This window comes from Sabethes cyaneus, chromosome 3 (assembly GCF_943734655.1).
Source record: "Sabethes cyaneus chromosome 3, idSabCyanKW18_F2, whole genome shotgun sequence".
Classification (NCBI taxonomy): domain Eukaryota; kingdom Metazoa; phylum Arthropoda; class Insecta; order Diptera; family Culicidae; genus Sabethes; species Sabethes cyaneus.
This window is the reverse complement of record NC_071355.1, coordinates 232,204,629-232,218,845: the sequence shown is the minus strand read 5'-3', so window position 1 is coordinate 232,218,845 and position 14,217 is coordinate 232,204,629. Positions and strand designations below refer to the sequence as shown.

The 14,217-nt window shown below is 39.6% G+C and overlaps 1 protein-coding gene across 8 annotated transcripts in view; it reads right to left on the bottom strand.

Annotated features, from left to right (window-relative positions):
* Window positions 1-14,217, bottom strand: part of LOC128744417 (potassium voltage-gated channel protein Shaw) — a 133,594-nt gene that overhangs the window by 60,360 nt on the left and 59,017 nt on the right. For all 8 annotated transcript variants that reach the window (XM_053841423.1, XM_053841419.1, XM_053841425.1 and 5 more), the window contains one exon: window positions 9,975-10,092. In XM_053841423.1, the coding sequence (XP_053697398.1) occupies window positions 9,975-10,092 (118 nt within the window). The remainder of the gene's footprint in view (window positions 1-9,974; window positions 10,093-14,217) is intronic.

The following is a 14,217-nucleotide window of genomic DNA, read 5'->3' as shown; positions in this document are numbered from 1 at the left end:
CGTCTTGATTCATCGCTCAGCAGTGGTTGTAAGCGTAAACTGTAAACTGGAAAATCGATTAGGCGATGAGGATCGATTTAATTTTAGAATCCCGCTAGTTGAACAGTCAGCCTAACAGCAGTGTTGTGTAGATACTTTAGACATCGAATGTCAAAACGTGCAATCATTCCGATCATTCAGCTGCATCCTGTGTTTATTTTGCAGTCCAGCAGCACACAACTGCTTGCTTGCTTGCTTGCTTGCTGCTGTGATAAAGAATGGAAAATACAACAGAGAATATTTTATTTCTACAACCATTTATTCAAGCGCTTATTGTGGAATTGTGCAGTGGAGATTCCCATTGAAATTTATTTAAAGCTTAACAATAAATGCAGCATCATGCTGAACTTATTTGCCCATCTGCATTATTTTAGAATTTTCCGTTTCCATTGTTCGAAGAGTTCAAAGAGTGTGGGTAGCAAGCGCGCAAGAAGCGCTTGTTTGCTCGTTGCTTTAATGATTCCTAGTTGAGCTTTGATTTAAAACAGTGCTAAAATTTTTGATATATTATCCAGTCAGATGCGTAATGGCGAAACGATTTTTTTCTCAGTTAAATTTAAGAACGTGTGAATGAAATTGTGAATGAGTCAACTCTCGTTTTGAATCACACTGCGAAAGATGAAATTGCGTGTTGGCGTATCAATCGATGGTTGGATTGAGTGGAGATATAGAAGAAAAAATTAAAATAATTACCTCAGGATTTTAATCTTTGTCAAAATACTTCATCTTCCAGGCTTCAATGGAATCTTTTGTTTTATGTATATATGATTATTGATGTTTATTTTACTAGAAACCAAACTATTGCAGGGTTATTGCTAGAAATCCAATAATACCAGAAACTACCAATAAAGCTCAGACAAAATACGCATGGAATCAACAGCACCAGCACCAACGACCTCCGGTGGCAGACAACGGTTTTCGACACTTTCCGTTTTGTTCGCTTGTTGAAATCTAAACTATAAAGCAAATATTTTTCTTGCCATCTCTCATATTCACTTAAGCGCTCGTCGTCGCACGCTGACGCTTGGCTATGCTGGCGCGGCCAGGCCAGTCTGCCCAATGGAGCATATGTAATCCGAGCGACAAGATAAGAGCGCCACAGACAACGAACGAACGCCCGGATGGCACCCACCGGACCGGACCGGAGATACCTACCGGTTTAATTTTATGAACTTTCCAATTTTGCTACGATATTGCCAATCCAAATATTGACGTTACAGAGTTTTCTCATTTCACATTTCTGTTTCAGTGGGTTTTTAACGAGAGGGCTGGGGGACAAGAAGCAAAGTCTGCTGCAGCAGTACTGAGTGATAAACTCGTCGACATGTAACACGAAACTACTTGACTGGCCTACATTTTCCCTTCAGGTTCATTTCACGTGGAAAATCTTTCGATGTTTAGTTAGTGTATTTACAAACCGAAGGAAGCAGCGGGAACCCGGTGCCGGGCGATTTGCTAGGGACGACATTGTCTGATCCAAAGCAACACTATATCGATTGCATTTACCAGCGACGATGGTTGCCGAGGGCGGAATCGAGCCGTTTGTTTAAAAGCGATTTTCTAAACAATCATAAATTGGATCAGCCTGAAACCGAATACATATGCTCGGTTGTGAACATTAATTCCGAATAGTGTTGAGTGTTTACCGAATGTTTACCAGTTCAAACAGGAAAATGCATAATTAAAAGTTAGTACTTTCATTGGTAGGTACTGTCACGTTTCGCATGCCCTCCGAAGCATTTGTTTTTAGAATTGCAGCCTGTTATTGAACACATAAATTCTGCATTACTTGGTACCGTGAAATTTCATAATCAATTCGATTGATTAGACTTCACACATCGGAAGAATTCTAAGCAATCGGAATCTTGGAAATTGTTCTGTGGTTGCACAGGAAAACCCAGGCCAACAGTAAACCACTAACAAGTAAATCACAACAAACGATCTTTCAATCGTCGTTTCATCGGTTATCCATCCATTCGTTCAAGCGTTCCTATCGGTATATTGATCCAGATAGTAATAACGACCCTTCGAAAGAGGCCAGCTGGCAGAGCCAGCAACTAAACCAAAACATACTGACCCGAGTGATGCCCGTTGAGTGATGAGAAACAACTTCCTTCCATCAATCTTTCCGCTTGTCAAGTGCAATTCAAACAACAGCAGCAGGAGCAGCAGCATCCATTGCGTCATGGACCATCTCCTAGATAGGAAATGCGATATACAGTAGGACCCTTCTAAATTGTTGTTTTTCCTCCAACACTATCTGGTAGGCCTCGGAAAATTTTGAAACCGACCTGCTAAATAAATCTCCCTCCGAGCGTAAATATTTTACTGGAAACAAGTGCAAACTTAGCCGTAGGTCCAGCTTTAACTTAGACATACGGTAGGCAACCGGAATATTACGAGGTGAGAAGCGACTGAACGCTAGCTTGAGTTGCCAGGAATAAATCATCATCCTGCTCCAAGCCGAGCTAACGAGCGCACGTTATCTCAATTGCAGTACGAGTGAATAATAGATGCCTTGGCAGGAAGAGTGCAGATGTTTATACCTCTATCTAGGTACACGTTCTAGCGAGCTGTTGAAAACGAAAACCAGAAACCAACCAGAAGAAGGAGGAGGTCCAATTCTTCGAAGTGGACAGGGCAAAAAGCCTGCAAGTATGTCGGTCGAATAATGCTTTATGTTTAAGTCGGAAAATTGTTCTGTCGTCGGAATTTTGATTTGTTGCAATCGAATTTTTCGGGTTGAGTTCAGCGGGTGAGGTTATGTGTTGTGTTGATTGAATTTCAACGGCTTTTGAAACTACGATCGTATCGACGATTATTTTATGCTATGGATGACGCACATGGCAAATTGTTAGACAAGTATTTTAATAAAAGTTTTCACCCAACAACGTGGGTGATGATTCCAGTTTCGAATAATCCGCTTTACATTGAGTTTGATTGCAAAATTCCCAAGTTTCAATTTTCAAATTGAGAGCTTAGCTCTGTTTTCCGACTACGGCTATATCAGCAAACTAGTGCAATGGCTGCAGTAGTTTTTTATATCCGACTCTCGTTTCATCGTACCTACATCTGTAGACTCTCTAAACTGAAAGGTAATAGTGCGTAGGGGTGCGTGTTGACACGAAATTAGTATATATTCTCATATGGTGGTGCAATCCATCAGTTTCTATTTTCTGTATCATTTTATTTTTTTTCTTTTTGTATTGCAAATGGAATGAATTTTCTAAAAAGCGCGTCTGCTTGTTAATGAACAGCTCGCGCATCATGTGAAAAGGGATTACCTACGAATGGCCGAAACACAAATACCCGAATCACGAATGGCCGAAATAACAAATGGCATAATATATCTAATGGCCGAATCATGAACGGCCGAATCACAAATGGCCGAATCATGAATGGCCGAATTATGAATGGCCGAATCACAAAAGGCTGAAACACGTATGGCTGAACGTCATATTCGGCCGAAAATAATCACGGCCTTCAGCCTGCACAAATGTTGGGTATAATCCTTACTAGTCAGCAAACATAGGAAAATGCTTGCACCTAAATAATAGTAGTTTCTGCGGGGCTGCCCCGTTCTATACCCGTTCTGAAACTAAGGAACAGAATTTTATGAAAAGCTTTTTTCCTTCACCTCATCACAGAGCTGTGAGAGGAACAAAAGGCAATAGAGGGGAAAATTTTAAAGGTTTTTCAGGGGGATGTTTCAAATTCGCGGAGAGTAATAGATGAAAAAATTATTCAAAATGTGTAAGGTCTCACAAAATGAGTTATACAATTTTTGTTGATTTAGTCATTCCGGGAAAATTCGGCCTTTCGTGATTCGGTCTTTCGTGATTCGGCCATTCGTGATTCGACCTTTCGTGATTCGGCCATTCAGTACTAGCCCGTGAAAAGGGCCTGATGTGCAAATGAGAGACTCTCTTTGTGTCTCCTCTCTTTCCCGTTTATCATAGCGACATAAATGCATTCCAATGTAATTTTCCTAATTTCTTAATCAATAGCTAACTAATAACGCTAGCCACCGTTTCATGCAAAATTTTTCCGAGAATGTCAGGATGGTCAGAATGTCAGGATTACCCATTCAAGTGCAATCCAATATTTCAATTCCGGATGAGACAAAAAAGGCCAAATATTTGGTTTTTATTATGCCAAAATCAATGACACTTTCTGGATTACACGTGTACAAAGCTTGGAAAGTACCACCAAATCTCGCACAAGAAAGCTGTACAGGAAGAGGTTCTCAAAATCGTTCTGCACTTTGATGAATGGTGAAACCTATATCAAGACCAACACCAGACAAATGTGAGGACAGGAATACTAAGTTGCCACCATGACATAATGAATGACACAATTATAACTCAGAAGAGGGAATCCAAAGCGTTAAATAAATAATACAGGCTTAATTATTTACTAATATGGCATATTTTATGATAACTTTCTAGAAATACGTCCACGATTATCTTGAAAAACTCCTGAAATATCTTAAAATACTTCTAAAACTCATAATAACAATCACCCAAGGAACAAAACGGCACCACTTAAAAGAGAAGATGTGGAATAAGAGTTGTACGGTGCTGAACATGCGGATTTGCTGAAGTACCTGTTCTTCTAGCTTCTAATCAACATCTACACGTTGTTATGTAAGTGTGGAATAAGAGTCGAATAAACGTTGTACAACCGTACCAGCCGCATTGCTATGAGCAATTGTGAGATAAGAGTGGAATAAGAGTGGAATGAACGTTGCACAAATATATCAAAAGCATTGCTGAGAGCAAGTGTGGAATAATAATGGAATAAGGGTGGAATGTAAGTTGCGCAGACGTATCAGCTGCATTGCTAAGAGGAATTGTGCTAGAGCAGTGGTGCCCAGGCATAAGCGTGGTGCGGGCCAAATCAGGTCGCCTCATGAGGTCATTGCGGGCCGCAATGACCTCTGGTCATTCTTTCGCATACCAAAATGTATAATAGGCGGCAGCAAAAGCCGATTTTTAGCAATCACCACAAGGTTTCAACCGCAGAGCAATCAGATCTACAATATGCACGAGGTACTACGACTGAACTGAGTGACCCCTGTGTCATCAAAAAAATTATTAATAAGTCTGCCATCCCTCAAATTAGCCCGCGGGCCGCATAAATTATCACGAAGGGCCGCAATGGCACGCTTTGGCCATCACTGTGCTAGAGGAAGGGGATTGATGCAACCAATAACAGCAATAACTTGAATGACACTTTGCACTTTACACTTTATACTTTATATTTAAAATTTATATATGGACTACTTTATTTCACATCATACTGACATCATTCCGATGAACTTTAACTTGCATTAATATTAAACAATCAATTAGCAACCCCACGGTTGCTGATCCATACGTACTGAATAAACGTTCCCATATAGCCCTAGTAGTGCTGGCGGCCGACCAAATGCAAAAAAATAAATTTACTATACGTTGCAAAAGAGTCATACAAATGCATCTTCCACGCACATATCCAGCACTATAGTGTTTAAATTCTCCGATACCAACTGTACAAGCATTGAACTGAAGGGCTTAGACATACTTTAAAAGCAGTTATACAGCATGTGCTGAATGAAAGTTGTCGATTAAATGTTTAATAAGCAAAAATTGTTACTTGAGTAGTGGCTCTACTATAGGAACAACCTTAGCATTCCTGTTCCAGTAATGCTGATAATGTGCAATCAAAAGATTGTTATGTTATGTATGAATGAAAGCCATAATGTATGTTTGTCATAATGGACGAATGCCATAGTTTTTATATTTTCCCAAAGCTTTTTTGAAACTGACTGAGTCGATTAGGCCACCCCAGCTAGCACCAACTCGTATATCAATGTACGAAAACTATCGTAAATATCTCCTAACAAACTCGAAATCGTAACTAAAGCTGGATAAAGTGGGATCAAGTTGATTTTCTGTTGTAAATAATGATAATGACTGACATACATACGATTTTCAGCACAAAATCGTAGAGTAGTACGGAGCGACTCGTGCTTAATCGGATATTATCGTATATAAATACTTATATAGTCGTAACGCTCAAAATTATTCGTAATCACGTATATCGCCTCCAAAATAGTACGGATATGCCAATTGTGCGCATGAAATACGTTTTATTTAGCATGTATATCTGTACGTAATGCTGATTTTTACCTTTTTTATACATATGAAAATGTTTGCTGGGACTTGCACACTATACGAAAGCTCAGGAGCACATGGTCACGCATATTCTCGTGCCAAAAATATCGAATTATGGCCAACATTATGGCTATACGAAAGCACCTGTGCATTATGGTGAACATTTTGTGTTAATTTATATTCCCAAGCAGCAATTTAAGATTTATAGCGTTCAGCTCGTGGTTTTCATGACCAAGTTCATAAAATAGTGAGCCTCACTCGTACTTTCTGAAGACCGCTATAAAACTGCCTTCCGACCAAGTGGCCCATATTTCAGACAATTTTTATAACCTCTTTAAGAATTAGGTTTTAAGCTCAAGTAGTCTTATCATACTTTGCTGAAAGCAGCAAGAATACCGATTATGCTTTTCGCTGCTTAACAGCCACCACTTTAATTTAACGCAGCTTCTCGCTATAACGCTGTAAAGCATACAGCTTGCTCTGGTAAAAAGGTAAATTACCCAGACAGCTTTATTAACGTGAAAATATATAATAGTGAGCAGAAAAGTTATAATTTATCTGTCAGATCATCCTGTTCCGCTTTTATTAATCCAATAAATATCTGATAGAATAAATAATAAATTTTCAGCAGTCTCCGTAGATGTTTAGCATATGCGCATTAAATTTAATCGTGCATATTGGTATGATAGGTGGATAAAATCAACGAGTTAACAAAATTTTGCAATTTTTGTTTTAAAAAAAATAATATATTCAGTCTACCGCAATTTCCAGCCAAATTATTTTAGTTGCTTCCTGAAACATGAAAACCAATTGATAATAACTTTTTTTCTGCAACAGACTTTGCGTAGATGAATTTTTGTTTGCGAGCTAAAACAAAGGTAAAAATATATTAGAATTTTGATAATAAAATCATTTGGTGAAGACGAAATTGGGACACGTTTATTTACAGGAAAAATCGTAACATTCGATGAATATTGAAATTGTATAGCCAATGTTGTTGTCAAATTACATTTAAGTTAACGGTTTACGGTTTACGACGGTTTACGACAAAAGGTACAACACTACCAAGTGTGCAATAATTGGGTGGTGCGGGTTACCCTGTTGGGTTTATAAAAGAAGAGTCAGGTATTACAATATGTCTCGATGAAATTTTAAGACACTCATTTGCCGGGATGGATGAAGCAGTTCTACTAACAACAATTCCTTTCTTGAAATGCAACAAATATTGGACTGACATTCCTTCCCATCCCACCAGGATCCGCATTTTCATCGGTCGTGGTCAATTACGGAGTAGCATCACAACGGACGGCATCCTATGTTAATGCTTATGCTTATAAAAATTATTAAAATTTTGTCCGTTAGCGGTTAACGGAAGACTCGTAACAGAAATTATAGTGACAATTTCTTGTATTACTTTTGATTTATTTTGCTATCATATTTTACATCATTTTTGTAATTTTTTTTGTCATTTTTGTATTATTTTAGTATCATGTTTAAGTCATTTTTGCGGTTGTTTTTTTGCCAACTTTGCAGCATTTTTGCGTTATTTTTAGTAGTTTTAGTAAGTTTTCTGTCATTGAATGTAAGAACTATCGAGCGATCACCATTCTCAAGAAAAGCAAAGCCTTGGGCTTAAACGTCTTTCTAAGACTTGACCGTTCTTTATCGAGAGACTTTACGGCCGGCTGTTAAAATACAGGACAGTTACGGGGTTAGTCGCAAAAATCCTATTGACTCTATCTAGCAGCACCGCCTAGCCGAGATTCGAACATTCGACGACTGGCTTGTTAGGCCAGCATCGTACGTCAAAACCAACTAAGCGTTGATGACGTCGCTTAACAACTGCAGCAGAGAAATACGCAGACGTATTCTTGCCGGAAGTCGTGCTTATTACGGACTCTAAGGTCTGGTAAGCTTCACCCTCGTACCAAATGTACCATGTACAAAACACGAATAAGGCCGGTCCAAAACGTCGACAATGTTCGACGGGGACTTGAAAGCGCTGGTCGTTTTTGAACGTCGTGTGCTTAGGACCATCTTTGGCGGTGTATGTGAGAACGGTGTATGGAGGAGAAGGATGAACCACGAGTTGGTGCAGTTTTTTGGCGAATCCAGTATCCAAAAAGTTGCTAAAGCTAGAAGAGTACAATGTGGCGGGATATGTTGTGATCATGTCGGACAACAACCCTGCAAAAATGATGTTCGCCTCGAATCCGGTTGGTACCGTACGCAGAGGTACGCAGCGTGTTCGATGGTTAGACCAAATGGAGCATGATCTGGAAAGTGTGGGGCATTCGAGAAATTGGAGATAGGTAGCCATGGACCGAGTTTGGTGGCGGAAAATTGTTGTGCACATGAAATTCTAAAGGCAATCGCGCCAGGATAAGTAAGTAAGTAAGTTCTGTCATTGTTTCTGTCATGCCGTGTCTTCACTTGTCAATGTTGTAAGTAAATACCAATTTAAGAAGTACAAACTACCTGCTTGACCACAATTTCAAGAATTTACGCGGTGTTAATTTGGATGGGACATGTACTCCGTTTAAAAAACAATTATATTGTGTTAATAACAACGAAATAATTTTATACAGATAAATTTATATCTGTATAAATTTTATACAGATTTCTTTCTCCGTTGTTTTGTAATACCAATCTACAATATTTTTAACTCAATTTAAAAGTGGGAAATGCTTAAACAAGCCAATCCAATTTACGAATGCATTCAAAAAACTCTATAGTAGTTGCTTTAAATTAAATTTCCCAAGAAATATGGATCTGATAGATCAAACAAATATTTGTTCATCGTCCAGCATCGTAGCACCATTTCGCATTCATTTTGTTCTTGCTTTTGTTCGCATACAATCAGAATTATTTTCCATTTTTGCTACACATGGCACAATCAGTTGTGATGATCCTGGCGCTGCTGGCTGCCGCTCGCTATTGCTGCTGGATATTCGATAGACTGACGACGACGGTCGGTGGTTTGTATTCACTCGCACGGCTCACTGCTGACGATTTTGCACAAACGTGACGATGGCGACGATTTGGAAATTCTCAACACGTGCTTGATTGATGCAGTTTCGCCGTCCGCCAGTCGTATGCTTATCCGATTCGGTGACGACGACGTTTCGGTGTGTGTTGGAAAATATGTACCTACTGTAGTGAAATTGACAATGATTCACGCCTCTAGACGGAAAGTATGTTTTATGGTTGTCGGAGCTGAATTTACATCTACGATTGATCGCAGAAAAAAAATCAGAACAGTTTTTTGGACACCATTAGAATGTGGCAACTGAGATAAACAAGTTTGGCTTACAGCTTTTTTATGTCCTTCTGCATGACGAATAACTCTTTCTCTTGGTACGATATGGAAAAGGTGTGACAGAAAATCATATATTGATTGTCTCCCCGATCTAAGTTTATTTATTAGAACTGTCACAGTTTTATAGTCTAATACAGCGGTTCCCAGCCTATTTTGGTTCGCGAACCCCCTGGCGGAATTCCCTATGCTATTCTGCAGCGAACTAAATTTTTGGCGTACCCCCAGGGGTTCGCGAACCCCCATTTGGGAAACGCTGGTCTAATACTTTAACGTTGATAAACTTTGAAAGTTCAAACTGGCAAACGCGCAGCAAAAAATTGATGAGTACAATCAAATTTTTCGAAACAGTTTAGGTATTTCAATATTTGATTGGGGCATCACATTTCCCAATTAATCACTCCAGTTTCGAGCATAAAAAACGAGCGCAGCTTTTAGCGTAATTCCCTATATAAACTCACCTGCGTGTAGGTCATCCAGCAGCAGGGTTCCACTTGGTTCGAATCGAGCCCCCAGAATTCAAGCTCTTCCTCGAATAGTGGACCGCACACATCGGTTGGATAGTGCAGCTTTCCGGTTCTGTGAAAAAAAGAGAACGAGATTAAAACCAAAATCTGACGACGGAAAACGTTAAAGTATTGCTACAGTTTAGATATGCATTGCATTGCTGGTTGCGTTGAAATTTCATGTCAATTCAGTGGGTTAATTATATGAGAATGATTTTATGTGTCAACATGAATAGGTGTTTTGAATTAGGATCAAAATATTCATCTAAACTCCACATGTCGCTCAAAAACAGAGTGCAAGCAAAGCAATGTTGAACTTTGTCATATGGGAAAATTGCCGGTGCAGGATGCTGTTGCACTAAAATCAACAACAATAAACTATTTAAAATCCTTTTTCGAAACAATACTGATACGTGTGAAATGTAAATTAAATTGGCACGCAAGGATGGAAACTTTTCCGCAACAAAATCGAAATCGTTTTGAACCGTAGCCAAAGCCATACTTGATTTCATTTGCTGCAACCAATAGTGACGGTCGAGCAGGAGACTGCCAACCGCCGAAGGATCGAGTTCAGATTTAGTTTTCGTTTTCGGTCCGCCCGCTTGCCAATGTTCTGCTTTTGTGGTTTGGCAACATTCTGGCAAATCATTCGGTCCCTTGGCACTTGCCAATCTGACTGACTGGTTGCCGCTGCCGCTGCTGCTGCTGCTGGTATCACAGTGCACAAACACAAGCTTGAGCAAATATCAGCAGCAACGCATCCGGACCGCGCCCAAGCGGAAGCTCGTGATACATGCAGCTCAACTTTTCCGTATGAAAACCTCATCAAGCTGCAGCTCCCGTGGACGTTTTTTTGATGCTGCTGGTATAAACAAGCTCGTTTCCGCAACCGACTGCGCCGCAACTTTGTTTACCCACCGACGGATGGAGAATTCGGTTAAATTCGACACTGCGAAGCAACAGCAGCAGCAGCGGCATCAGTTTGCCACCGCCACCCGCACGGGGCGCTCGCTAACTCGGTTGGGAAAGGAGTTTTCCCAAATGGTATCGTGCGGCGTACACTGCACTGTACTGAACACGCGAGTCATACTGGCAGGTATTACCAAAAGCAAATTTTACATGGAATTAAAGCCCTGATTCATTCGCGTTGGAGTGAGTCTGCTCTATTCCCACACAAAAAGAAATATTTACTCGCTTTTAAAACATTCAGTGTTCAGTTAAACATAAATTTTCATACCTACAGTATTGCATCGAATTCTAGAAACTTCAAACCTCGTCATCTAGCATGGTAAAATTAATCATCAATATTTTCTACAAAAGTTTTAACCGACAAATTTAGCCTATGTGCGGAACTTCCAGCTTGGAGCGAAATTTGGACAGATGAAACCACAGGAAGCACTATGCGTCGCCGTTTATGGCGAACAACTTTTGTGCTACTGAGCGAATAATAGCTTCAGACATTGTTTAAGGAAAAGGTTTAACTTTGAAATCTAACATTGTCAATCTGGCAACTAGCTTCATTTATTGCCTTTTGCTACATTTTTCTCGTAAGACTTAGATCGTTTCCAATCGTAACGATTTGATTCTCTTTTTATATATATGTGAATCATTTCAAAACTTACACATCCCATAAGGGAAGAATACACTTTTACGTCAGGATTTACTGCTGCAAAAGTAACAAACCGCTTTTACTGCTTTATCTCGTGCTGCGAGCGAACCACGTTTAGTCAAACACATTCCGTTAACGAGACGGGGAAGGAGAAGTTGTAAATTCGGAAGCTGTCGGGAACTGAAGCGAATAGCTTGGAACTTGGAATCCATAGCGCGCCAAAAAAAAAAGAAAAGAAAAACGTAAGAAAGTTGGCAACCGACTGCTGACTATAGTACTTTGAATCAAAACCAAACCACGTCGTAAGTGTTTGGACATGCAAAATCACTAAACTACTTGCTAGTGGTGAATTATGAGTCACGAAGTTCTACTCGGCTTTTAGAGCTTTGTTCTCGTTGAATGTTATGTATAACATCTTCGGTGAGTTTAAACGTCATTTTGTTTTTTTATAATTGATTGGTCGAACTGGAACAATCATTTTCTTTACTCAATAGCGACTATTGAAAAGAAATGCAGTGCGGAGTACGCCAAATACCCGAGGCATAGTAGATCAAATTACTGATAGGAACTTGACATTTATTTTGACATCAGCACCTCAGTTATCAACATGGCATCCAAGCTAGAGGAGCAACGCCAGTGTTGAAAAATTCATAACAGCAAAAAGCTGAATGAGATTTCATGCACATGAAATTTCAACCTTGATCACAAGCGTTAAACTCACATATGAGTTTCTCTCGCTATTATAGGCGATGTCTCTGTTGCTATGCGATGTGAACCAAATTTAGCTGTGAGCATTTCGCCTTATTCTTCCACCGCTGGCATTTCATACAACAAACCAGAGAGCGAAAGAGAATCTACCACCAGAGCAAACATCAACAGAGAAAAATGCCGCATACATTCATGAATTAAGATGGCAAACAAATTGGCGGAATTAATATTTTTCCTTCGCGGGAATTGGCTTTTTCTTAACTAGAAAGTAAAAAGCCTAATAAGAATTAGATAAACAAGTAATTTAAATGGGTGTTTTAGTTTAACTTTGCGATTTATTTAGAGATTCATTCTCTCACGCTCACTCACAGCTACGTATCGCACGGGAGAATACCTATGCTGTTCAACAACGAATTTGAATGTATATGAACACAGCTCCGGGTAGTAGTTGAAGCAAAGCAGAATGTGATCAAGCAGGAAAAAATTAAAAGTGTTTGGACAATGTTTTTCGATAGTCAGAAAACTTGGATTAGCGGAGAATTGAAGGCCCAAAGCTGCAGCGATGACAAATAGAGTGGCCAGTGCTTTGAAGCGGAACCTTATCCTCTTCTTCCGAGTCCGAGGTGTCGCGATTTTTGAGTAGATTCTACACCCTATCTTCGATCTTTAAGTCGGAGACTTGCACATTATAATATGTCTGGGAATGTATTTCATCATGCCTTGTCGTCACCAAGTCAACTTATTTAGGGTTCCTGTGGTCACTTTGGAATCGATGGAAATGAAACAGCAAAAAAAGAGCAGGCATGCAGCATGAAACAGCTTGCAAGACTCGGATCGTGACATCAATTCTTAGCCTGAGCCCCTCTGTGGTTTATTTGCTTCTGCCCTAAAACAGAAGTTAAAAGACGTGGGAACTTATGAAGTGGAATCAACTTGGAATAAAACTTTCATCGCTAGGTTGTCCAGGTGATTTATCTCTCGGAAGGTCTCTGTGACTCGCAAAATGCTTGAGCTTTCTAAGAAAGATCTTATCATTTATACAGGTGTAGTAACAGGATGTTGTCCGAGTCCGAGCTATCATCTGAAGCTTGTGGGAAAGCTACAAGATGGTATATGTTGCTTCTGTGGCATAATTAAGAAGACTCGGAAAACCTATTATGGTGATGTCTAGCAATTTTGATGTAGGACTACGTCTTACAGTAAGGTTTGGATAGGGTGTCATTCCAGAAAATCGAAAAATGCGAGCGTTACGAAAAATGAAAGATTTTGAGCGCTAACAGCTTAGTGGTTTCCAGGTCGATTTTAAATATTTTTACGCCAATCGATCGGAAAATCTTCTACGCATCCACACCAATAATCAAACCTATTCATTTCAAAGTACGTGCTATTGAAAAATTCGAAAATAATGAAGCATTGTCCAACTGGAAATCCTCTCTTCGTGATTGGGTGGAAGATTCTCTACGATGATCTAAACCTATACCAATTTGATATCTGTGCTTGGGAAGTAAGCCAAAACAGGTGACAAAGTTTCCTCATCTCAACAAGATTTCTTAACACCGCGATTAAACCGAGACCATTTTGATGTCCTTGCTTGCGAATTACGCCAAAAAGAGTGATGAAGCCCCCTAGTGCCAACTAATTTCTTACGAACACGATTAAACCTAGTCCAATTTGATGTCTCTGTTAGGGAAGTGTATCAGAAAAAATGACCAAAGTCCATTGTCCCAATAGATTGCAAATTCTTTACGGCGAGACGATTAAACCTAGGCGAATTTGATATCTGTGTTGGAAAAATGCGCTACAGTTGTATAGCGTTTGGTTTTAATATGATCCTGTTTGGATTCGCATGTTTGCCGTTTCATTGGAAGTGTAGTAAAAAGA